This window comes from Alosa pseudoharengus, unplaced genomic scaffold (genome assembly GCF_046254945.1).
Source record: "Alosa pseudoharengus isolate Yale_2024_CS ecotype anadromous, Long Island Sound unplaced genomic scaffold, YU_APseudo_1.1 YU_APseudo_1.1_scf_14, whole genome shotgun sequence".
Classification (NCBI taxonomy): Eukaryota; Metazoa; Chordata; class Actinopteri; order Clupeiformes; family Clupeidae; genus Alosa; species Alosa pseudoharengus.
This window is the reverse complement of record NW_027468609.1, coordinates 17,526,352-17,551,938: the sequence shown is the minus strand read 5'-3', so window position 1 is coordinate 17,551,938 and position 25,587 is coordinate 17,526,352. Positions and strand designations below refer to the sequence as shown.

Here is a 25,587-nt window from a genome sequence, read left to right as displayed (position 1 = left end):
TTTGTTTTGAATGCCTCCCAGGAAAATATTAATAATATATGAAACACTGCTCCCCAGCGTCAGCTTTACCAGCTCCATTTGGAACCTGTCATACAACCTAAGTAAACTAAATTCTTCTTGGTAGTTGCAATGTGGAATTATTGCAACATGTTACACATAGCTACACATGACTTGTGCATTTGCTGCTGCATGTCTTATACAATGACTCAGTGCATGATTATGTAAATTACATTTCTGTGAGTGATGTGTGTATTGTTTATGCATGTGTGTATGTGTGTTTGTTGTGTTATGGTTGTCTAAGCTACTGAATGCCTAAAATTTCCCTTGGGATTAATAAAGTATCTTTCTATCTATCTATCTATCTATCTATCTATCTATCTATCTATCTATGTGGCTGTGAGTGTATTATAATATATTATTATATGCTTTAAAGGGTTTAAAAATCATACATAATCATGCGATGATACGTTTGGTTGCTTTTATATTTTTGACAATATTCAATGTGAATTAAACTATAGGATCAGAGAGCCATAAAGGTGTCTCCATTCAGATAGGTAATTACATTTATTTACAGACAAACTTCTGGTCCTACAAAATATTTGGGAGGGGGGGTCATATGAACATACAAAACAACACTTTTCCTCATATTAATGTAAATAATGTATACAATGTGAATAATAATAATGTTACTTTTGAGACGCTTTTACATACTGTGCTGTGTGTTTGTGGTTCTCACTTTGTCCCACTCACAAGACAGAAGAGTAGAGGAGAGGAGAGGAGAGGAGAGGCTCTGAGCGTAGGCTGTGGATTAGAGTGGCCACACGAAGCAGCTGGGCTCAGGCAGACGTGTGGCATGAGACGATTGACCGTCCGTCTGGAGACAGACGTGCAGTATGAGACGATTGGCCATCCGTCCATCCGTAGAGAGAGAGAGAGAGAGAGAGAGAGAGAGAGGGTGGGGGGACGTTCTAACGAGACCGCAGCCAACCTGTCACCAGTATTATTAAGGCCCCGTCCGCTACTGCCACAACTAAGAAAATCTGCCGGGTTTGCAATTGCCGTGATTTCAATTAGCCAAGAGTCCGACCCCACCCCAGACCACCCCACCCAACCCCACCCGCCCCCCCTACCTCCCCCCCCCCCCCACACAGGTCCCCCATGTGGCCCCTTCGCTTCCCAGCGCTGGCCCTCAAGCGCTTAATAACCCGGCTAAGTCTAGTAAGACATTAATGCCCCCTCAGCTCATAATGTGCACTAAACTTGGGGGATTAGAGGCTTGTCTTTGAGCTGCATGTCACTCACCAGTCCGACTTCAAGCTGATCAATAGAAATGATCTAATTTGGCCTTCTTCCGGATTTTAAGCAGCGCTGCATGGCCTGCTGAGTAATAGGTGAGTGAAGGAGAGAAGCTCAACAGAATCTCATCCAGTAAAAGATGCTACTGGGTCTCCTTTTTCTCCTCTGTTAATACGGCGGATTGGTGTTGGAGTGCGGCCCAAGTGTGATGCAAAGACATTATTGTGAGGAGATCCGACTTTGGTATTTGGTACATAGGAGCAGAGAATATCTTTCTGTCTCTCTGTCTTCTATATGCAGGCATGTGCGAGTGCACACGCACGCGCACACTCTCTCTCACACACACACACACACACACACACACACACACACACACACACACACACACACACACACACACACACACACACACACACACACACACACAGTAGCACAGTAAAACTCCCAAACACAAAAAAACACACCTACAAAGCACATAAAAGTAACAAGGCGCATATGCACACAATCCCACTTGCACACGCACACACACACACACACACACACACACACAACAAAGTACATGTAAAGTAGCCTCTCAAGTCTTCTCATCTTGTAATTAAAATACATCCATTAAACATGAAAAACTGTGGCCCTCGTTAGGAAGCACTTTTAATTGGTGACATCCAACAGCAAAACGATAATTATTTTTGGCCCCTTGCCTTTTTGTGTGTAAATGCTTGAACAAAGCTTTTTAAAAGAATATGCAGCGTTCTAGAGGAGAAAAACTATGAAACACGAACGCTATCCAGAAGGAAGCTCTATAGTCACGAGAGAGACAGACAAGGGGGGGGGGGAATGTAGAGAAGTAGAGAGAGAAAATCAGAGAGAGAGAGAGAGAGAGGGATGGAGAGTTTCACAGACTGTGCCTCCTCCTCCTCCTCTCCTGTTTTCACAGATGAAGGAGATGGGTCCTTTCTGACCGCAGTTTTTTCACTGGTGTTGTTTTGGACCAGTCGGCGCTCTCAATCCAACACGCCCTCAAGGAGTTCATGACACTCCACTGCAACAAAGACCACTCTCTCAGCCAACACAAATCCCCTGTGAAGGTGTGTGTGTGTGTGTGTGTGTGTGTTCATGTATGTTTGAGGGAGAAGGAGTGTCTACATTTGAATGTGTGTGTCTGTGTGTGTGTGTGTGTGTCTGTCTGTGTTGGGTTTGTGTTCATGTGTATGTCTAACGGAGAAAGAGTGCCTACAGTTGAATGTGTATGTGTGTATATGTTTGTGTGTGTGTATGTGTGTGTACATGTGTGAGAGTGTGTGTGTGTGTGTGTGTGTGTGAGCTGGTGTAAGCTCAGTCCCTGATCTCTGTGAGTGTAGAGGGGTCACCACCAACCCGTGTGTGGTGTCACAGCCCTGTCAGGAAACCGCCTGAGGACTGCCAGAGTTCGCGATCCACCTAAGGGAGGTGTCCTCCACCCCCCAACAACCCCTCCACCACACACACACACACACACACACACACACACACACCACCTTACCTCCCCAGCTCACTGAGGCTGAGCTGCTGTGCTGCAACACTCACGAGATGAAAGCGAGTGATTGGGGGGGAGGAGTAGAGGATGGGGGGGGGGGGGTAGAGGGGGGGGTCACTAACCTTCCACAGGGCAGCCATGGCCAGAAGTTCAAACTGTCAAGCACATAGACAAACACAAAAGACAGGCTGCCTGGGTTACTTCAGCCTGTCATCCCAATTGGGAAAAGTAGCCTTGCATTTTTGGAATAATATCCCCCCCAAAATATCTGTAAAATGCTGAAATGCCAAAGGGTCATTTTTTTTTACTAAATCAACAGAAACTTTGTAATTGCTAAAATAAAACTTTTTTTTTTATTGCACAAGGATACTGTATGTGCCATGCTTCTTCTATCTGACAGTTAATTATGAATTAAAGCTCTAAACGAGTGTTTACATAACAAACTAAAACTATTTGGATGTCTTGCAGCTTAATATTCCCGAAACTTACGCACTGCAAGATATTTGATACGTTTATGCTATGTCGTCTCACGGACGTTTGCACGCAAGATATGACTGTAAAGTTATTAATATATTTATATATATATATATATTTAAAATATTGTGGATTAGAGTCACAATCTTCAAAATGTTGCCTATTTCTTCAAAAATTAAAATGGCAATAGACATAGACACAGATGAGGAAAAATAAATAAATACGTAGCCCACAATGAGCATAATAATAATAATAATCATAATAGCCTACTAGACTAGGCTACTACTACTAATAATTTCCATGAGCTAAAAAATCACACATGTAACATTGTGACAATATACAATCCTAAGTAGAAGATTCAAAGCATAAGCCTCGTTCTCATTTAACACTTTTACTAAGTCAGTTCCAATCTAATCATTGCGAAATATTTTATGACTAGACAGTGAGTGCGATAAGCCCTTTCTGAGCACGTGGAAAAAGAACGCGTCCACGAGATTTTTAGAAACTCGTCAACAGGTTTTCTGGACTTTTTTGTGCTATTTTTCATTTCTGTTGTTGTAACTTGCCCATTTCATCTTCGTTACAAGCCTGTGTCATGGGTCGGTCAATAACAACTTTACCCGGCCTCCAAACACTTAGTTGGTTTGAAGCTCTCGAATAAAAAAAACCTTAAACAACTGTATCAGTGTAGCCACGCAGACCAGTATCAAGTCACAAACAGCTGCCGTTGTTAAATTATATTTATTTTTTTAATTTTAAAGTAAAATATTGCAACCGATTTTTAAAATGTGATTCAAAGTAAAACGCCAACACACACACACACATGCGCACACACACACACACACACAATGTAGGCCTATGTATTTAATTTATCTCCTCGTCGTTAGTTTCGCGTAAGCGCCACGATGGTACCATGGACAGCGCTTTTCTCAAACCTCCAACACGTATAACAGGTAGACATTTCAGTAAACAAAAAAATTTATTCTGTTATGAAACAGAATTTATGACACCATGAGGATTTACAGCAACAATATTAATTGTTTATATATATATATATATATATCAGCCTCGCTGTCACCACAGCGTTCACATGTTTACCTGCATTGCTTTATGTCTATTTTCTTTCTTTTGTGACACTACTGTGTTATCTGTAACACTGGCTTTGGCAACACTGTATCCAAACAGTCATGCTAATAAAGCTCTTTTGAATTTTAATTTTAATTTGAGTCTACACTATTAATCTCCATAAAACAACAATTTAATTATGACTCAGAGATAGCATTTTTATATTGGTTTTATTGTAACTTAATTAAGCTATGAAAATGTTGTTTCATGCCATGCCAATCACAAACCCAATGCTCCACCCCTATCCTTCAACAGCAAAAGGTTTCCAGCATACTTAATCTTCTTTTCAGAGGCAAAATAATACTTTTTATTTTATTTTCGGTCCATGTTGTGTGATTAATGGTGAAATATTAATATGACTGAAAGTTCCTTTACAAACCTGTGTGTGTGTGTGTGTGTGTGTGTATGTGTGTGTATGTGTGTGTGTGTGTGTGTGTGTGTGTGTGTGTGTGTGTGTGTGTGTGTGTGTGTGTGTGTGAGAGTGGTTGCAAAGAGAGGCTGTTAAATATCCTGTGTTACAGAGTATATCACAAACTAACATAAGCCACTTACTTTTAATTAAATTGTGATAGTTGATTGGCAGTCAGTAGTCATTTGACAGGCCAGAGCTCATTTGATATATTATAATTTGTCTTATTCTGGTCTCTGTAATAATGTAGCAAAGCATATTACAAGGTCTAACATAATGTACTAAAATGTTAAATCAGCTAACTATTATCATGTGGTTTTCTCAGAAAAGTGACCAGTGTTCATTTGTCATTCAGGCCAGCATGCAGGAATTATCATCCAAAATAATTCCTAAATAATTACGAAAGGCTCATGTTTTATGTACTCTTGACGGCGCAGTGAGACTGGACCATCAGGAAGCACTTTCCCTCTCAGTTCAGTTCACATTCAGACATCAGAATGGTCAAAGCGAGTGGTTGGTCAGCCAGCTATTGTTTCTCTTTGTAGCCAATAAAGACCCACCCCTCCACACACACACACACACACACACACACACACACACACACACACACACACACACTTACAGAGGTACACATACACACTGACTCACTTTCTCTCTCTTTCTCTCTCATACATACATACACGCACACACACTCACACACAGACACACACAATCACACACTTGCGTGTGCACCACACACACACTTGTTCATACACATTCACATACTACAAACCCACAAACACATATTCACACACAACACACACCACACCACACACACACACACACACATAGACGTTGTCCTCCTTTCTCTTGCTCTTAACCCCCCCCCCCACCAACCCCACTCTGCTCTATTCCTTCCAGCAGAGAGGGGCCAAGCACCCACACCAACAGCCTTCCTCACCACACGGTCAATCTGAGCAATGCAATGTAGCCCAGAGACCACCACATCAGCGGCTAAAACATATTCAATCGTCACTCCGGCTAAAGTGATTCTGATTAAGACATATGCATGTGAGGAATAGCCCTTGAAAAGACAGCCATCTCTTTTTTGGGGAGGGGTGGGGGGTGGTAAGGGCAGTGGCTGAAAGTTTTGACTCGTGACTAGAATCCCTGAGAGACGTGCATATTTTAAACCAACAAAGCCGACACAGGGGGAGTTAAAGCACAGGGGGGGTAGAGAGTGACTGACAAACTAATAGCCATTGCTGAGGCTTTGGACCAGGAGCTCTACGGCCTCAGAAACACACACACACACACCCTCTCTCTCTCTCTCTGTGTCCACTGCTCAAATTAAAACCATTTCAACTGACTCTGGATGTGGTGCCGCCAACTCATAGCCCAATTACAGAACTTCCCACATTTATTCTCATATAATTACAGGAAGAAACTCATTCAGTCACACAACCAGGCCAGTGTTAGATGGCGTGAGCGTTGTGCATGGTGCCAGAATAAAAGTGGACACTTAAGTGGACACAGGGTCTCATATCTGCACTTTTTTGTTTTTTTTGCATCACTGATGCTTTCCAAGACTGACACCAGGGCATAGTTTGTCCTACTTGACAGTGATCCTAAGGAAGACTCTGTGTGACAGAGAAGGCAACAAAACCTCCAAAGATCAAACAACAGATGACTGCCATATTGTGATCATGGCTCAAGGCCTTATTGTGATCACTCTTATTAATTTAACAAGATTTTTTTTCTTCGAATAAGACCACAGAAAGAACACGGCGGTTTTACTCGCTCCCACTGGTAGCCGTTAATGACAGATTAAAGTACTACTAAACAAACTCTACACTGCACTTGCAGCAGACTCAGCTAGTCATAGGAAACCCCTATGGGACCAACACAAAGGGTTTCAGTAGTTCATCTATCTACAAGATGAAACCAAGCATGGACCGCAACTCAATGACACATGAAACATCAAATGGACCCAAAAATGTGTTTAATCAAATGTTGTTCTGTACATCAAGCCATTGCACCTCCTCTCATTGAGCCCAATTCAATCAATCAGTGGCAATGAATTAATTGCAGGACCACATCTTTACAATTCAGGCACATAGCACTGTACATCGCTGAACCACATATTATTGCAAACAGGAGTTAGCTGTAAGAAGATATCAAACATAAACAGATTGTAAAACAAAAAAAGGTTAATTGAAAAGACACTGCAAACAGCTGTTACAAGTGTCACTGTGGGTAGTCCTTCACAAGATTTAAATACCCAAGGGGAGTTATCACTGAACAAACATCTAAGCAAGGAAATAAATATACAAATAGTGACAAATAAATACATTTATGAATCCATTGTCCTCGCCTGTACATATTAATGAGGTAAGTCTGGAGTTGCATTTTCAAAGCATTAGTTCCGATCAAGTACTATTTTCAAGCGCGCACAGTTTGTTTGTATATCATTTTTGCTTGTATTTCAAAAAGTTTCGTTTGAAACAGTTTTTATTTATTTAACGTATGAAACAAATAATTAGACTACATTAAAACATGTGTACAACAAATAATCGTTTTTTAAAAGACACGGACGAAGGACATTTTAACGATTGACATTTCTTTCATTTCGAATCTTGAATCTTTTGCACGTTTTTTATTAAACTTTGTACAAAAAAGAAAGTAAACATAACTGTATTCATCATTCCACGCTAAAAAAACAAGTGCTTGTGTAAATTAAGGTAGATTTTGACAAAAGTCAAGTTCTTTTTGTGTACACAATTAATCCACGAGAAAGCGGCAAAAAATATTGTTATATCGGATGTTGCCTTATCACCGGCTTACAGTCAGTTTTCATAATTTATAGTCCACTCTGGTAAGTGTCACTGCATGGACATATACGGCCAACTGAAACTACTTCCAGAAAGCAGCATATCTCGGATAAGCGTCTCGATAGGTGTTTTACCTACCAATCGGACAAAGAAGAGTTGCTCGATGACTGACGAGGACACCATGCGCAGGGCGGGAAGACGCAGTAAAAGTTTACCAAAGCGCGTGGGCTGATTGGGGTACTGGCTCCTCACGTACTCTTCCAGCGCGCACTGTGACTTCTCCTGGAGCCCCTCGATGTGGGCAACATCCGACAGGCCGCAGGCATCTGTGCATAACCAGGAGAGAAGGACACGTGTTTAACTGGCCATAGATCTCAATGTTCACAGAAAGCCTAAGCACAGGTCAAACATATAACAAACCTATAAGACCGGTGTTTCATACAGTTAAAATAGAAATACAATACAAAAGAATACAATAGAAATCTAGGCTATACAATACAATGATTGTATGAATGAATGTTTGCATGACTGTATGAATAAATGAATCGATGACTGTACAAATGTAACGTTTTTTAAATCACTGATTATAAAGTTTTGCCGTTTATATAGGACTGTGGAAGAGACCTAAATAAATATGTTAATGAGCTAAACGTCAGTGCAGAAAATAAATGTGTTCATAAATGTATTTTGATGCCTCATAATTATCCTGATTTTAAGGTTTATATCCACAGTAATATCCTCAATTTAAAATATGAATACCCTCTTTCATTTTTCGCTAAAGAGTAAACACCATACTAAAACAAAACATGCCACATGTATTATTATTAACAATAATAATAATAGCAGTGTTATTATTGCTATTATTATTACAATAAAATATATTTAAAAAAACAATTGTGCTGTCGATACAAACGTATGTAACAGAGAAATCAGAAATATTTCCACGACAGCGCTTCAGTAGAGGCCACATGCGCAGGCGATACTGTTAGCAGGTGACATTGGAACGGCAGGCCATCTGAGGCCGACTAACTTATTACATTAGGGTCAGTTAGGTCACAGCCTCTCTCGATATATATCAGTGTTGATTTGGAGAATGATTTAAACAAGAACTGGGCCACATGATCTCCAGAGAGCCACAGGATAAGATGTTTATGAGTCATGGACCCTACATATAGGCTATCCCTGCAGTAGCCTACTCATCATCATGACTGTCTGATGGTCAGTGTGGGGTGTTTGAGTAGCTAAATGACGTCCGATTAATAACAAATCACCGTAATAATGACTCAGGACTATTTACTGTTGCGCACATGTTTAAAAAAAGACATTCTCTAGCCATTCATTCATTCACACGAAGAAGACTGGGTTCTTCGGCCATGTTTATTTTTACCTGAAGTGAAGAGCACAATGGCTTTGGCACAGCTGAACTCGGCCGCGTCCACGTGAAGGGCCTTCAGCTTCTCCACCTGCTCCTGGAAGAATCTGATGTGGTCCATGAAGGCCACGACTCGGTCCGCGGACATGGGCGAGGCGTGGAGTCCAGCAGCGGCCAGGAGCGGGGCCACGTGGAGCGGCATGGCGCACTGCGCCGCGTTCAGCACGAACAGCTCGCTCCATGTCAGTCTCAACAGGGACACCTGGTCCGTTATCTGCAGGTCCGGGAAGAAGGGAATGTTCCGGGCCCACTCCACGGCGCTGAAGAGCAGACGGGCCGCCAGCTCGCAGATGTTCTCGATTCCCATAATGTTACCGGGCTGCATGCACTGGTTCCCATATCGGGAGGTCGGGTAAGGCTCGGCGCGGAGCAGAAGGGAGATGTATCCCGACAAATAGCAGTGGCCGTTCAGGGGGTCACCGTTGGTCAGCGCGTAGTGGCCATGACTGGGTTGGGTTGGAGGCACTCTGCCTCTCTGAACCGCTGACAAAGAGAGAGAGAGAGGAGAGGAAATGTACATCCATCGCCGCTGTCACATCCCACACACTCAAATTACAAAGTGGAGTGTTTACGCAACAACATCAAAGAGCTGCTTATGGAGCCTATCAGTTAATGTTGCAAGGACACACACACACACACACACACACACACACACACAGTCATATCTATTCACAGATGGAAATTAGGCTACACAGTACAGCATTTTTTATATGTAAGATTAACCTGCAATTGATCATTCAGAAGTGAAAATTATTTTTGACCCACATCTCGTATATTAAAACGATGAATAGGCTATATGTGTAAGTGTGTCTATTTACACAAAATCTAATCTATCTAATCTATCTGCAAATAACACAATGAATAAACTGAAACACACACTTAAACTTTGTTGTTGGCATCCTATATACATGTGTGAATGCAGATTTAAGAGAATATTTGTGAAAGGAGAATTATAAGGCGTATAATCACCTTCCCGTCTCATGCCAACTTTTAAGCATTTCTTCAGCCGGCAGTATTGGCACTGGTTCCGATGGTGCTGGTCCACAGGGCAGCTTCTGTTGGCCCGGCACGTATAGGTCAAGTTTCTGCGCACACTCCTTTTGAAGAAACTTTTGCATCCCTCGCACGTAAACTGGCCGTAGTGCTTTCCGCTGGATTTGTCTCCACACACCGTGCATTCAATATGAGCTTGCCCAGAACTTGGGCCTGAGAGCTTGTCCTCGGCGGCCCCTGGAGTTGATGGGGGTCCAGTTTGCGGGGTGAGTGGTGCTGCCGAGGCCGGCAGACGGGTGTCTCTCATCGGCGGGGCGAGCGGGTTGTGGCCGCCCAGGGTCCCCCCCACTCCGTCGTCCTGTGGATCTCTCCACACACTCACTACCATTGCCATGACGCGGTCTAACGTGAACTGGACTCTCTAGTAATTTCAGCCGGTTTAAGTGATTCAGAATGGATAAGATATGACAGTGAGATCGAACACAAATCTACGGCTGCGGTCAAAACCAGCTAAAGGCCAATGCAAATCGCTGTCCGGCCATCCAGGGGATCGATCAAAGGTAGACACAGGGATATCAGCCTATAGTATGCGAACAGAGATACCTTGTAGGATAGACGAGAGCCAGAAAACATTACAATCAATGAGACGTTTCACATAGGAAAACTCCTGCAAAACTCCAGGCAAGGCGCGGTCGCCCCTAGTCAAAGGCAGAAAAATGCGGACAAAAATTCCATGTCTTCTTCACACTCCCATGTAGAGGGATCGATGGGGACTCTGTGGTCGGTTGCTAGCTACCACCTCCCAGGCACGAGAGACTGAGATGCAAAAAAGGGACAGTCTATCTGTAGGAACATGTTCAAAAGTCTTGCTTTTCCGTGTCGGTGTATCCTCGTTTCGGGTATCCGTGCAAAAGTCCTTGGAGAGCGAACTTTGACATGACCGACGGCGAAGACTGTTTGAATAGCGATAGCCGCACCTTCGACTGTGGCTCTCGCAGACGCCCAGTAGGAGGGCTACTGGTCCGCTCCACGGGAACTGCGCCGTGCCAGGTAGTGAGAGAAATGGGGGAGGCACCAAGCAGCACATGCGCCCCTTTTGATTGGCTACACGACCCACCACATGTTCCAGAGAGTCAAACACGGGGCACCCATCACCAAGCGCGTTTAGTTCACTTATCCATGCTGCGTAATGTCTAGGGTCGTTTTTCTTTATCTTCTTTACACAAGGAACGACAGATCCCTTTAGTGGTGATGAAGACAGTCACATGAGTAGCCGGAGATTGTAATTTGTCAACTGCATACGATCACGAAAGCATATAAAACCAACCAGCCAACCGTTTATCTCAGTGGAAGTCATATTTACATATCAATTATCACATCAATAAATCCATTTTAAATCGTACATTTTCTAATTATCATCAACATAATTGTCCATGAGTCGTTAATTCATAATTCTTCCAATTTAATATAATTTGTTAAAATATACCTACCTCGTATCAACAACGTAATTTATTCTTCATTGGATGTGGGGCAATGTATAGCCAGAAATGGACGGCTAGGGCTGCCATCTAGTGTAGATGTACAAGGACATTTCGGCACTCGAGTAATATTTGCACTAGCACAATGAGACATAGTATTTCCAAACGCAACAAGTCCACATAATTCGTTTTCTTTTCATTTTAAAACCCAAGTACTTGCTATTGCAATTTGTCCCCATTTAAATGAGGGTGGGGGGGGGCACCATTGTGAGAGTTCTTTAGTGAGATTCTGGTAGGGGAGAAAAGAGGGGTTCTGTGATAATGATGGCAAGGATCTGGGGCTGGAGAAAAATCTCATATTTAATTCAGTGAGTGCAGAGGTCAGAGCGGGCTTTGAATGGCAGCCTGATCCCATAGACCCCCAGTCTCAAAACGGGACCATGTGACTGGCCCTGATGTGGCGCTGATTGGCCTGACGTGGGCCGCGTCTCAGCCGGACCCGGGCCAGCTCTGACTCAGCTTTTACGAAGACCAGTGTGGAAGACCAAGTGCTGTACGTGTTGCCTAAGAACAAGATGCAGAGCAACACGTTTAATGAGTTTTAAAAGAAACCAGCTGCAAGCACAGACAACAACAGACACAGCTATGAGGGGGAACCAGTGTGCACAGACAACAACAGACACAGCTATGAGGGGGAACCAGTGTGCACAGACAACAACAGACACTATGAGGGGGAACCAGTGTGCACAGACAACGACAGACACAGCTATAAAAGGGAACCAGTGAGCACAGACAACGACAGACACAACTATGAGGGGGAACCAGTGTGCACAGACAACAACAGACACAGCTATGAGGGGGAACCAGTGTGCACAGACAACGACAGACACAGCTATGAAAGGGAACCAGTGAGCACAGACAACAACATACACGGCTATGAAGGGGAACAAGTGAGCACAGTCAACAACAGACACAGCTATTTGGGGGAACCAGTGAGCACAGTCAACAACAGACACAGCTATAGACAGTAACCAGAGGGCAATGACAGACACAGCTATAAGGGGGAACAAGTGAGCACACTCAACAACAGACACAGCTATGAGGAAGAACCAGTGAGCACAGACAACGACAGACACAGCTATAGACGGTAACCAGTGAGCACAGGCACGGCTATATAGGTCAGAGGTGAAAGGTTACCGAGAGCAATCCTCAGTGTTCACCCCAACCCCTGCTCATAACCCTGGATGTAAAAGCATAATTAAAGCCCAAATTCCAAAGGACGCCTATATCAGAGGCTAATATAGCTTCATATGCAGTATGTTGGAGGGGGTGCTGTTACAATATTTTTGTTTCTTTGGGAGGAGGCAGCTTCAAGTATATTACTGTAACATTACACAGCAGAGTTTCGAGTCTCAGAAGGTTCGTCCTATGAGGAAGAGAGAGAGAGAGAGAGAGACTATTAAATATGATTGTCAAAAATGAAAGAGAGAGAGAGCAAGTATTTAACATGATTGTCTAAATAAAGGAGAGAGAAAGAGAGAGAGAGTATTCAACATGATTGTGTAAATAAAGGAGAAAGAGAGAGAGCGAGTATTCAACATGTTGTCTAAATAAAGGAGAGAGAAAGAGAGAGAGAGTATTCAACATGATTGACTAGATTAAGAAGAGAGTATTCAACATGATTGTCTATTGTCTAATGTTTAGACGGAAACAATCTGAAGAGAAAATGCAAAAGTGGCGTTGCGTTCTCACTTATTCCGCAAGTATTTTTTTGGGGAAATCTGTGTGCATACGGTGAGCCACCATGAGCAGATCGGAGCAGACTTTCACGTTTTTACCCGACCCCGGAACGTGACGGTTGGCGGATTTTAAGATTTCCACTCTGAAGGTTGGTTTCACTTTTTTGCGTTTCTAAGCCCCGTCTAAACGAAAAGGCACATCTGATAAAATATTTTGTCGTTTGCACCCGCAAGCGTTGTCATGTAAACAGGGCCTAAATGAAGGAGAGAGAGAGTGAGAGAGAGAGAGTATTCAACATGATTGTCTAGATGAAGGAGAGAGAGAGTATTCATCATGATTGTCTAAATGAAGGAGAGAGAAAGAGAGAGAGTATTCAACATGATTGTCTAGATGAGGGTTTCTGCAGGAGGGAGAGTACTCCAAGGCTCTTTAGGAGGCCGATCTAGACGAGGAGGTGCTTAGACTCTGTCTGAAGATCGACCCACATTGATCCACTGGATTTTGGCAAAGATCGTCTCCGTTCATGGCCATTCTGTACCAGCATTTGCAACACACTGTCATGCAGGCGGCACACAAGGCAGCAGGCACAGCCGTCCAACATCTTAAACTCTACAGCAAGCCATATGATTACAGCAGTATCGGATAGGGATTGACCCGCATTATTTTTGTAATTAAATAAAAAAAAATCCTCAAAATCCTATTGCGTTTCCTCCTGTCCCTCGACACTACCCCCCCCCCCCCCAACACACACACACAACCCAGTTCTCAAGAGAATGCTTCAATCTATAAGTGCCTCTCCACTTGGACCCCTGCATTTGTGGGATTTCATGGTGTCTTTGGTGTGTGTGTGTGTGTGTGGTGGGTGTGTGTATGTGTGTGTGTGTGTGTGGGTATGTGTGTGTGTGTGTTGGTGGTTGTGTGTGTATGTGTGTGTGTGTGTGTGTGTGCATGTTGGTGGTGGTGGTTGTGGTTGTATGTGTGTGTGTGTGTGTGTGTGTGTGTTGGTGGTGGTGGTGGTTGTGGTTGTGTGTGTGTGCGTGTGTGTGTGTGTATGTGTTGGTGGTGGTGGTGGCTGTGGTTGTGTGTGTATGTGTGTGTGTGTGTGTGTGTGTGTGTGTGTGTGTGTGTGTGTGTTGGTGGTGGTGGTGGCTGTGGTGTGTGTGTGTGTGTGTGTGTGTGTGTGGGTAATCTATTGCAGCCGTGCTCGGCCCTGCTCTATAACAGCTGTCCAGTCAGCCGGACCTAACCCTCTAAATCAGCGGGGTTAGGGGCCGACGCTGACACTTTATGTAACAAAGGGCTGCAGAGCCAAGAGGCCAAGCTCGCCGTGTCAAAGGGCATCGCATCCCGCATGCAGATGTGTGACCCTGCGACCTTCCTGCCACCCCGCACCCGCTCCCTCCCGCAGCCACAACACAAACATTAACAGACTGGGTGCAGGAGCAAAATTGGATGGATAAAGTAGCATCGCGGACAGCTCCCCCTCAAAAAAAAAAAAAAATGCACTACTGTGTTTGGATGACACCATTTATATATTTGACCGCAGGTTCAGGGGCTAGGCAGACTTATGACAGATCAATGGAACATTTCTAATTCATGTCCATGTTGATGGGTTTAAGCCGGCCTTTCAGGACTGCCAGTAAGCAGGGACTCAGCTTTTAAGGGATGGGGAGGTAGGTAGTGTGAGACAGATTCAACAGATTCATTACTCTGCTGTCTGGGAAGATGTTCTGTCAGATCATGCATGATTTTTTTGGAGAGCAGGATCTGTAGCCATCACAAGACTAATTCAATCAGTAGAAATATTTTAGGGCATCTTTTCATATAATTCCAGGGTTAGGAAAGCACATGGGGTGATTTCAATATACAGCTCTGAGACTGAAAAACAGTTTCTGTAGTTGTGAAGAAAAGCCCACCGTAGGAAGGGAAGTGAAAATAAGACAAGAGATGTCTCTGAGTGCTTCCACTTTAGTACAGCATGGGAAGCTTCAGTGTAATATCTCAACATGGCCAGGGCTATAGTGGAGGCTAAACCCAAGTAAACACAGTTTATCCACCTCTGAAATTTCAGAAATAGAGTTTATCCACCTCTTATTAGAGTTTATCAAAAGTGTTTATTCATCAATTGCAACTTTCAACATTCAAAAATCACACTGTATTATCCACATTCACAGTATGTACACTCATCAACACTCTAGGAGCCATTTAATACCACTGGTATTGTTATAAACATTGGACAATAATGCCACCGTCATCAAACATATTCTAAATGCCTTTTTAAAAAATCCGATACCGCATCTGATATACAATCCACCTTACCGTGATCACAGAACTAATAGTTTACCCACCTCTTATTTTACCACAAACCCTTGCACACACACACACACACACACACAGACACACACACACACACACACACACACACACACACACACACACACACACACACACACACACACACACACACACACACACACACACACACACACACACACACACACAGACCTCTTATTTCACCACTACACCCCTGAACACTCTCAGCACTGTCATTTTCATGCACCCATGTTCATGTCCTTTCCCTCTTTCTCAGAGCCATCGCTAACTCTCTTTATCTTTATGCTTATCTTCATGTTTATGTTTATATTTATGTTTATGTTTATATTTATGTTTTTCTTTATTTTTATGCTTATCTTTATGTTTTTCTTTATGTTTATCTTTATTTATTTGCTGATGCTTTTACTCATAGTGACTTGATGTTAATTGATTAATTTTTGCTATCTGTATGAAGAGGCCCTGAGCATTATTTATTATTATTTGTGCATAAGCACGGGTTTTCAGTCAGCAGGCCAGTGTCGTAGCATCATCGCCTGAGAAAGAGTCTGCTTGAATCCCGAGCCAGACATTGCAAATTCTTGTCATTTTGGATAAAAGCAAAGATTCCAGAGTGCTTCACTCAACAATCTTTGATTAAAATCATCTGCTACATTTTTAACTTAAAGGGACAGCAGGCAAGCCTGATGCTTTTTCTCTACGAAACTCCCCCTCGCTCAGTCTGAAGCTCTTTTCCTTTTCTTTGCATCTTCCGTCAAGGGTTTCGCTGCTTCTTCGCTGGCTCTGCCATTATACACACATTTGCAACAATCTCTAGCATTTCGTTAGCCTGCCTCTGTGCTGTAAACTGATCCTGCTTCGGTCGGCGGGTAGGATACACCGAACTTGCAAGTGGGATATTCTTCCTACAGGCAGTAGGGGCAGGCGACAGAGCCTTCATTCGCCCCGTAATGACTCATTTAACCATATACCGACTTACGAAGATGATTAATTAACACGAAAACGTTGCCTGGTGTCCCTTTAAGTCAGTTAGTGTCAGGGTGCTGATGATGATTCTGACACCGGTCTGGTCTGCCCCTGTTGTGGCCCAGTTGTGGCGCGGACCCTGCCCACCATCAGCCTCTTCCTGTACCAGCCTGTGGGCCCCGAGTCCCAGCCCTGACCTCTGGAACAGACAGCGTGTCCGAGGGCTCGACCTTTGCAGTCGCCTGCTCCGTTTTTCACATGAAGATTTAGCATGCAGTGGTCTGCCCCTCACGCATGTTAATCTTTCTATTCCAATCAGAGCGGGAGGAAGGTCACATTGATGGATATCCTCTGTATTGATCACTAATAAAATAGTAGGCCAGCTCTATCGACCAGGGGAGGCCAGACGGAGGAGCGAGCTAAGGGTGCAGTCCAGCAAGGTGCTACAGGCCTATCACATAGATTTTAGCTTGCAGTGGAATAGTTCACCTCAGATTGCTATATGACAGGCAAAGGAAGGTTTTGAAGGTTTGTAGTATCCTGAAAATTCCAAGACGTTGTCATGCTTGTGTTTGACTTGTCCAAAAATAAACTGGGGAGATAGAACATGACTTTCATGAATTTCTAGAATTGTTGAGAGAATTGTTTTAAAAAGATTTAAACTGTTTACCATGTTGTAAGTCGCTTTGGCTAAAAAGGCATCAGCCAAATGTAATTTAATGTAATGAAGACTTGTGTGTGCTACCTCATTACCTAGTTTTGAATATTCAGAATATCTGTAGGGAAAATTCTACCCAACAGGGTTGTGCACAATTCGAATTGCAATTTTGCTTTCCTGTTTGCTACCTCAATTGAAATGGAAGTGAAATTCAAGAATTGAATTGGAATTTAGGAGTTTCAATTCAATTCTGGAATTTTGCACAAGCCTGCTACCCAACCAGCTGCCAATCCGATGGGACACTAACCAAAAAAGGCAAAGAATGACATCAGCATGCATGGGTCTGTGTAAGGACTCATTCTGATTTTCGTTTTCCATAAATTCCTGCTCTTCATGTCCAGAGGATGATGAGAGGTCAGCCACAGGTCGAGATGCCCAATCCAGTACAATTAACTGTCATTAGACGCTGTTAATGGGGCCAGTAAAGCCATAAACTCCTGCTTAGCCGACGTGGACTCCCACCCACCACTTTCCCATGAAATGTTCCCATGTTTCCCATGATTCTCTCTTGATTCTTGGATACCCACTCCTTTGCTTTGCTATGAAATGTTAAGAGTGGCTGATTCTCTCTTGATTCTTGGATACCCACTCCTTTGCTTTGCTATGAAATGTTAAAGGTGCTCTGAGCGATGCCACACATTTTTTAGGCTAAAACATTTTATGTCACTTACTGCAAACATCACCTAACCAACCGCTAGCTGTCTGTGTCCTGAATACTTTGTAAAAAAACGCGATCTCTGTGGACAGCCCAGGCTCCAAAAACGGCAACAAAAACAACCTGGGCAAACCTAGCCCATAAAAACATAACAAACTGTTCCAGCAAATCACAGAAGAGATGCGCGTTTAGGAGAGTTTTAATTGCATGGGAGCAGCGCGAGAGGGAGGGGGAGGAAGTAGCGAGCTAGCTCTCTGTTTTGTTTAAAAGTCAACAGAAGTGACGTTACCCAGCGCTTAGAGCACCTATAAGAGCTAGCGATTCTCTCTTATGATTCTCCGTGACGACAGCAGGCATCCAGAAAACCCCAGCTCAAGGTGCTCTGTAGTTCACCAGAGTTTCTGGTTCATGATAAATATATTGAACTTGGGATGATTCTGAGGTGAAGTGGAACTGTGAATAAACAAATTTGCCTTTATCTCTGAAGGTCAGAAGTACAGTCTTTTAGAGTAAAAAAAGAGGTTTTGGATAACTTAAAGCGTTAGTGTGGTCAGTGACATAGCTAGAGTGTCTTACAAGAAGACAGCGAGAAGCTCGGGCACCACCAGTACAACAACGAGACCAAAGTTTGATCACAGGGTGCCAGGTTCTTCAGTCTGTCATCTGCACAGGTGGGCGGGCTCCAGATTCCCAGGCTGTCAGGACTCAGTGTGACAGTGTGGGAAAAGTGTCAGCCCAGCTGCTGCTACGCAAACTCAAACACACACACACACACACACACACACACACACACACACACACACACACACACACACACACACACACACACACACACACACACACACACACACACACACAAACACACTCCCAGACCTACACTCACACGCACACTCACACAAACACACTCCCATACATACACTCACACACACACTCCCACAAACACACTCCCATACATAAACTCCCACACACACACTCCTGTCAGCCTCGGACAACATGTTTAGGGCCCCTCTGCCATCCCTATGGTGCTAGAGCTGTTTGCCTGGGGAGAGGGTCAACACAAGAGAGCGGGAACGTTTACTGAGATAGTCCAGTTTACTAGCATTGTCCAGCGCTGCACACAAGCTGAGAGAGGTATGCATAGTATATTCTTATGATTAAAAATATGTTTCTTTCACTCTCTTCTGTGAAGAAAACATGAAGAGCCTGTGATGTTTTTGACTTTAAAAAATGCATGTAGTTTTGGAATTAGCTGTATACTCACCATCTTTAGATATGAAATGAAGATAAATTAAAAAAGGAAATAATTAAATAACCCCCCACCCCCTGTTTGCCTAAATAAACAATACATCTTCACTCAGTAGGACCTGCAGTGACAGACAGGACTAAAATAGCCATTGTGCCTCTCCTTTATTCATGCGAATTTTGTAAACTTTCTCATTTGAATAGAGGAGCTGACCTCTGAACTGGAAAAGTGACCCTTGACCCCTGGAGCTGCGGACGGCAGGACTCAAGGGGGGTGAAATTGATAAGAGCGCTCAGAGTTAATTGCATAGAAAAGAGGAAGAGATGGATCTATCATCCCAGTCATGGCCAATGCGTCTCTTTGACCCCTCCTAGGTCCCGCGAGGCTGCGGCCCTTGAGCAAATCTCAGCATCGTCAGAGCTACAATTGGGGCAACAATGGACCGCTTGGACACTTACATGGCCGATTTAACCCTAGGATTTTATTAAATAGATATTACTGCCACTTCATGTATGAGAAAAAAAAAGAAATGAGAGATACATGTTAAGAGTCCAATTTAACAAACACAGATCTTAACAGAGTGCATTTAATTGGAACTAATTTATCTAGGTGTCTCATGATGATATTATGTAATAGTATTGTTAAAGGCAAGGGAAGGCACTTCATTAATTTCTTAGAATTATTTTCAATATTATCTTTTAGAGATCCAATTCTGAGTCAGACTGACATGCAGAGCAATGTCAGAGCACCCCAGACTGTTAACTAATTTGTTTGATATGTAAACTTTTCATATTTATTATCAAAAGGATTAATATTTCCTCCTCAAAGATTAATCTCATCCACGTCCAGTGTTTGTGCATAAGAATATATCAGAATATCTGAAAATTATCAAATTATAAATCATAAATTATTTATATATATATATACAATATAAATTTCACCGTAAATGTCAACATTTTCCTTGAAAAACATTTGCCGATACTCTATGTGTTTTTTAAAAACATTTTTCCTCTCACACTCTGTGCTGGTATGTGTATGTGTTTGTCTATATGTAATGTGGGAGAGATAGAGTGTGTGTGTGTGTGTGTGTGTGTGTGTGCGTGTCCATATATGTGTAGTGTTTGTGTGAGAGGGGGCGAGGGGGTAGTATATATGTATGTGTGTGTGTGTGTGTGTGTGTGTGTGTGTGTGTGTGTGTGTGTGTGTGTGAGTGAGTGAGTGAGTGTTGTCGGCATGATTGATGCTGCTGAATAGGTGTCGCTGTCTGTGCTGAACCCATGTCCCTCTGCAGCCCTCCAGCTCAATCACCACTGAAAAGGAACATTGGAGTCTTTGTAAGCACCTGTCAATCAACTGCCCAAATGTCCCTCTCAGGCTGCCATCCACTGAATGACCATGGCCTCTCTCACATGACTCAAGAACTAGAACGAATTGATGGAAATTTTCTGCATGTGTGAGCTTACTTGTATATATGTGTCATTCTGTGTAATAGGAATGTGTAATTCTATAAAGGTCTGAATCTGGATGAACGGTTAACACAAAGAACTAAACTCCAGCAATGTCCTTCAGAAAACCCATTTACACCAAGGTCACAACTAGCCTAAATGACTATACTGGCTATTATTAATTACAAGCTTACTGCTTTTTATTGAATGCTGCTATGCAAGACAACATTCCCGTTTAGCACTGACTGAATTGGTCCAAATATTTTAGAACAACATAAATATTTCTCTTGGTTTGCTAAGATAATATGTAATGACAAAAGTTTTTGTTGTATGTTATTAAAAAACAAACAGAATTTCTATAGCCTGGATCATTTAAATAACTCTTTGAAAGCATTTTGAATGTAGCAAAATGATAATATTTCAGATAGGTAACATCTTAGCCAGGGGGTATTCCAAGTACGTGGTTTAGTGCCAAACCTGGGTAAGTTAACTTAGAATAAGGGGTAAACCTCCTAATAGAAGAGCTGTATAGCTTCTTTCTCCTAACAAAGTAATGCCATTGGGCTATTGTTGTAGGAGGTTTACACTTACTCTGAGTTAACCCAGGGTTGTCTCTAAACCACGTACTTGGAATACCCCCTAGGACACTGAAAAAGTCAGAAGCAATAACATTGCTCTAGGCTCTTCCTGAACAGCCCTGCTCATATTGACAGTGGCAATAAACAAGAATGTCCTGTGGAGCAACACTGCCACCTGCTGGACACAAATGCACAAACGCGAGTGCGTTTCCATGCCGACTAACTGGCAGGCCAGCATTTTAACCTTATACAACAGTAAACAACACACTCCTGTGAACAATACCATTTCACTGTCGTATGATTCAAGTAATTGTATTTGCATTGCTTAAACTACAGTGTATAATTCATACATAAAACCAACTGTTCATATTGACTACCAAAAATACCGGTCCAACCAGGGATGGATTACTGCACGGGCCTACCGGGCCCAGGCCCAGGGGCCCATGGGGTCAGGGGGCCCTGAAGCCCAAGTTTTTGCATGGAATCATTGCCTCAATATCAACAAATCAGGATGTAGGCTATGAATCTGATTGAATGTAGTAAATGCACCAGAATACAGGAAATCACATCAAACAAATAAAAAAAATTCTGGGGGAGGACTCCCAAACCCCCCCTCCCACATATGCGACAATATGTGGGGGGCCTTTAAGTTCATAATCCGCCCATGGGTCCAACAGTAGGAACTCAGTGCAATAAAAGTCAGTACACATTACTGAGATTCAAATCTTTTATTTCTTCAATGCATCATATGTCTCCCCATATTTGTTTGACACCCCTGATCAATCTATCTATCTATCTATCTATCTATCTATCTGTCCATCTGTCTATCTATCTATCTATCTATCTATCTATCTATCTATCTATCTTTTAAAAGACCCTGAAGGTGTTCTACTGGATTGGATTGGATGAAATCAGGTGACACTTGGGCAGATCATAATTTGTGCTCCTCTTTAGAAACTGTTGCACAACTGCACTTTAAATTGTCAACATACTCCTCTTGTGCCTCTGGAGAAAATGATTAATGCCAACCAGCATTTCATAACAACAGGCATTATAAATGTTACTGTTTCTGCATTACTGTTACCACACTGAACATAGCTGTACATTGTGTACATATCTGTCTTTTTTTCACATTTATTCTGTTTTCTTATTTTATATTCTGTTAATACACTGCATATATCTATACTATTCTTACTACTATTATAATGTTACTGCTATTACATTGCACATATACCAAATTTCCCTCACAGGATCAAAAGAGTATATATACTTATGCTTATATTTATATCTGTACATGTTCACATTGTTCATATTACGGCATATTATTCTTCTCTCAAGGTAACTGCTAATACACTGCACATATTTATATTTAATGTATACTTCACATCTTGTAAATCAACTGTATACTACTGTCTACACTGCACTATTATTGTCCTGTCTATGAACCACCTGCCTATACTTTGTATCACATTGCACTTTTCTGCTTTTTTTACACTTCTGGTTAGACGCAAACTGCATTTCGTTGTCTTTGTACTTGTACTAGAATGACAATAAAGTTTATTATTATATTAAATCTAATCTATTCGAATTAATGGTGCCATCAAATGCCCCTCCCCCTGTCCTTGAGCCTTAAAAGCAAGAACAGCAAAAGATCAGAGTCACTTTGATCTCAGGCTTGAGCAGTAAAAAGGCCTCGGCCTTATGACCTCAATGGCACAGCAGTAAAGTTGTCTGAAGTTGCATTTAGTCTTTTTTTGCAGGGGGATTTTATGCAGATTTGCACCACAGCGGCACCTGCATTTAGTCTTTAACCATGCATGCATTAAGGAAGTATTCAGAGTCCTTTGTTTTGCTTGCATTGTTTGTTTTTGTTTTCACTTAATAAACCCCATAATAAACAGTTGAAACATGATTTTATCATTTACAGCAAGTGCAGCAAAACTGAAATATGTGACATAAGTGATTCTACAGGCCAAACAAGTCACATTAGTCAATTTTTCAAAATTAAGTAATTATAATATTACAGTTTTTCTCAGTCGCTTTGGTGCTTTTCTCACATCACTATTAACATTTGCACAGCAGTTAGTGCATTTCTCAAAACAATTAGTGCAAACTGCAAAACCTAGTGGATAACCTGCAAAAGCACGTCAATTGCTCAAAATGGATAGTCCATTCCTCAAAAGCAAGTATTTATGTCAATGAAACAGTGTCATCAAAATGAGAAGTCTTGACACCATCGTTTATGAACAAGATAGTAAAATGGCTTTGTCATGTTTTCATTATGACAGTTTATGCTCTCAGTGTTTTCCCATGCATAAAAAGGTCAGAACTCCGTGACACTTGCATGCAATTCTACAGCATTGTGACAGAATTTGATAACTAGTTCACCAATTTTGTATGTAACAACTCAAACAATGAAATGAAGACTGTTAGTTTTATTGGGAACGACTATTCAGCATCCATAAGTATAGTTCATTTTGACTGACATGACAAAGCAACTGATACATGTTCAAAAGCATTTGCAATTTGTTCAGAGGAAGGATAAATTGCTACTACGATGTGCACAAATTACTAAATGTTGTGGAGGTTGAACTAATAGTTATGAGAATTTTCATTCTGATCTGAGAAAAGTACCAAAGCGACTGAGAAAAACTGTAACCAGTAGGCCACTGAGCTAAGGTCAGATTATTGCATTTCATGTTAAGTCAGAAAAGGATAAATATGCTTGTTATGCTTACATCCGGCATCAGTTTAACATCACTTTTATTTTATTTTCCACCACTTGGGTTTATGTGTCTATTGAATACCATTCACTTACAATATATGTCTTGTATCTCACATCACGCTGTTGACTTACTTTATAAACCAATATACTGTAATCATACCACCAAGAAATATACACCCAGAACTAAAGAAATATCTGAACACGAGGAAGACTATAAAAATTACAGCTGCACTGAGAGTTCCTAAGAACACAGTGGCCTCCATAATTCTCAGGGGAGTGGGGACTTGTTGAGAGATATGACCACAAACCTGGCTGGTCCCTCTGGCTGAGCTCCAGAGATCCCGAGATGGGAGACACAGAAGGACGACCATCATTGCAACATTTTCGTGACCTCCTCTCCTGAGAGGCCAGATGGAGTCCTGTCCTCAGTGGAAAAAAACAGTCTGCTTGGGGATTGCAAATAAAAAAAACCTAAAGGACATGAGAAACAATATTTTCTGGTCTGATGAAAACAAGTTCTAACTATTTGCCCTCAATTCTAACCATCATGCTAACATCATTGTGTGTGGAAAGTTGAAGTTGAAATTATATGTAATAAACGAGGCTTGTGCAAAATTCCAGAATTGAATTGAAACTGGCTCTTAAATTCCAATTCAATTCTTGAATTTCTCTTGCATTTCAAGAGAAAGGTAGCAAACAGGAAGCAGAATTGCAATTTGAATTTTGCACAACCCTGTAATAAACACACACATATACGTATATATCGCTAAGGTAGGCTTACAGCTCTCTATGAGAGAGCATGTTAGTAACATTCAAAAGGACAACAATGGGAAAACACATGGATGGACTAGTCACTAGTGGTTAGAAATGCCTTAATTTATGTGATAATACTTTAGGCTACAGGACAATTTTGATCAGCAAAACATGTATACAATGCCACTCACACCATTCCCAGGCTCCAACAATTCTATTTTCCAAAGCAGCACTACAGATTGACATTGTTTTTGAGGAATTTACAACAAACAACAATCCCTGTTGCCCCCCAACAACACAAACAACAACACAGGCATTGTCACCATACACCTCATTCAGAGCACAGCTGGCTCAGGTAGCCAATGTTCTCAACTCCTAAGGTGTTTGGCAATGTCTTCCAGACGTCTCCATGGTAAGCCAGTGGAATAAATGGGTAATGTTGCAACAATGCATTGGTGGCAATGTTGCAACCACCATTTTAAAAGGTTAATTAGCTTGATAGATTGATGGAAACACAAAGGAATGTTCCCTGGTGATGTAATGGCCCAATAACAGTTCAAGAAGACTCGTTATTTTTGTCATGCGCACACTTGTGGGTGATAAAGGTAGGCCTACTGCCAGGAAACTTCTTCACTCAAAAACATTGCAGACGGCGCAGTGTGCTGTACCATTTTCCACCGGCAGATGGCATGAAGACGTTGCGAGAGATGAAGATAAGAGGGCAATAAATAGAATCACATTTTGTTCAACGATAACATAAGGAAGATGTTATAATATAGACTATAGAGGCTATATGTAGGCTACATTTACAACAGTTCAATGAGTTCACAGTTCTTATTTAGAATATAGTTCATATATCATTTGAGATATGCCTGTATGCCTGTATGCTTGGCTGATATATTT

At 42.1% G+C, this 25,587-nt stretch overlaps 2 protein-coding genes across 2 annotated transcripts in view; one reads left to right on the top strand and one right to left on the bottom strand.

Annotated features, from left to right (window-relative positions):
* Positions 1 to 25,587, top strand: part of tlr8b (toll-like receptor 8b) — a 110,534-nt gene that overhangs the window by 24,209 nt on the left and 60,738 nt on the right. The gene's annotated exons all lie outside the window — the stretch shown is intronic.
* On the bottom strand, positions 7,391 to 10,682 carry nr2f1b (nuclear receptor subfamily 2, group F, member 1b). The gene is made up of 3 exons (XM_076283226.1): positions 10,029 to 10,682; positions 9,015 to 9,542; positions 7,391 to 7,953 (listed from the first exon to the last, which is right to left on the bottom strand). The coding sequence occupies exons 1-3, from the start codon at positions 10,444 to 10,446 to the stop codon at positions 7,679 to 7,681; spliced, it is 1,221 nt and encodes a 406-aa protein (XP_076139341.1). The 5' UTR covers positions 10,447 to 10,682; the 3' UTR covers positions 7,391 to 7,678.

Coding starts and splice junctions, on each gene's coding strand:
- nr2f1b (XM_076283226.1), bottom strand. CDS start 10,446: ATGGCAATGGTAGTGAGTGTGTGGAGAGATCCACAGGACGACGGAGTG. Junction 9,543..10,028: donor AGTTGGCATGAGACGGGAAG/GTGATTATACGC, acceptor TCTCTTTGTCAG/CGGTTCAGAGAGGCAGAGTG. Junction 7,954..9,014: donor CATTGTGCTCTTCACTTCAG/GTAAAAATAAAC, acceptor GGTTATGCACAG/ATGCCTGCGGCCTGTCGGAT.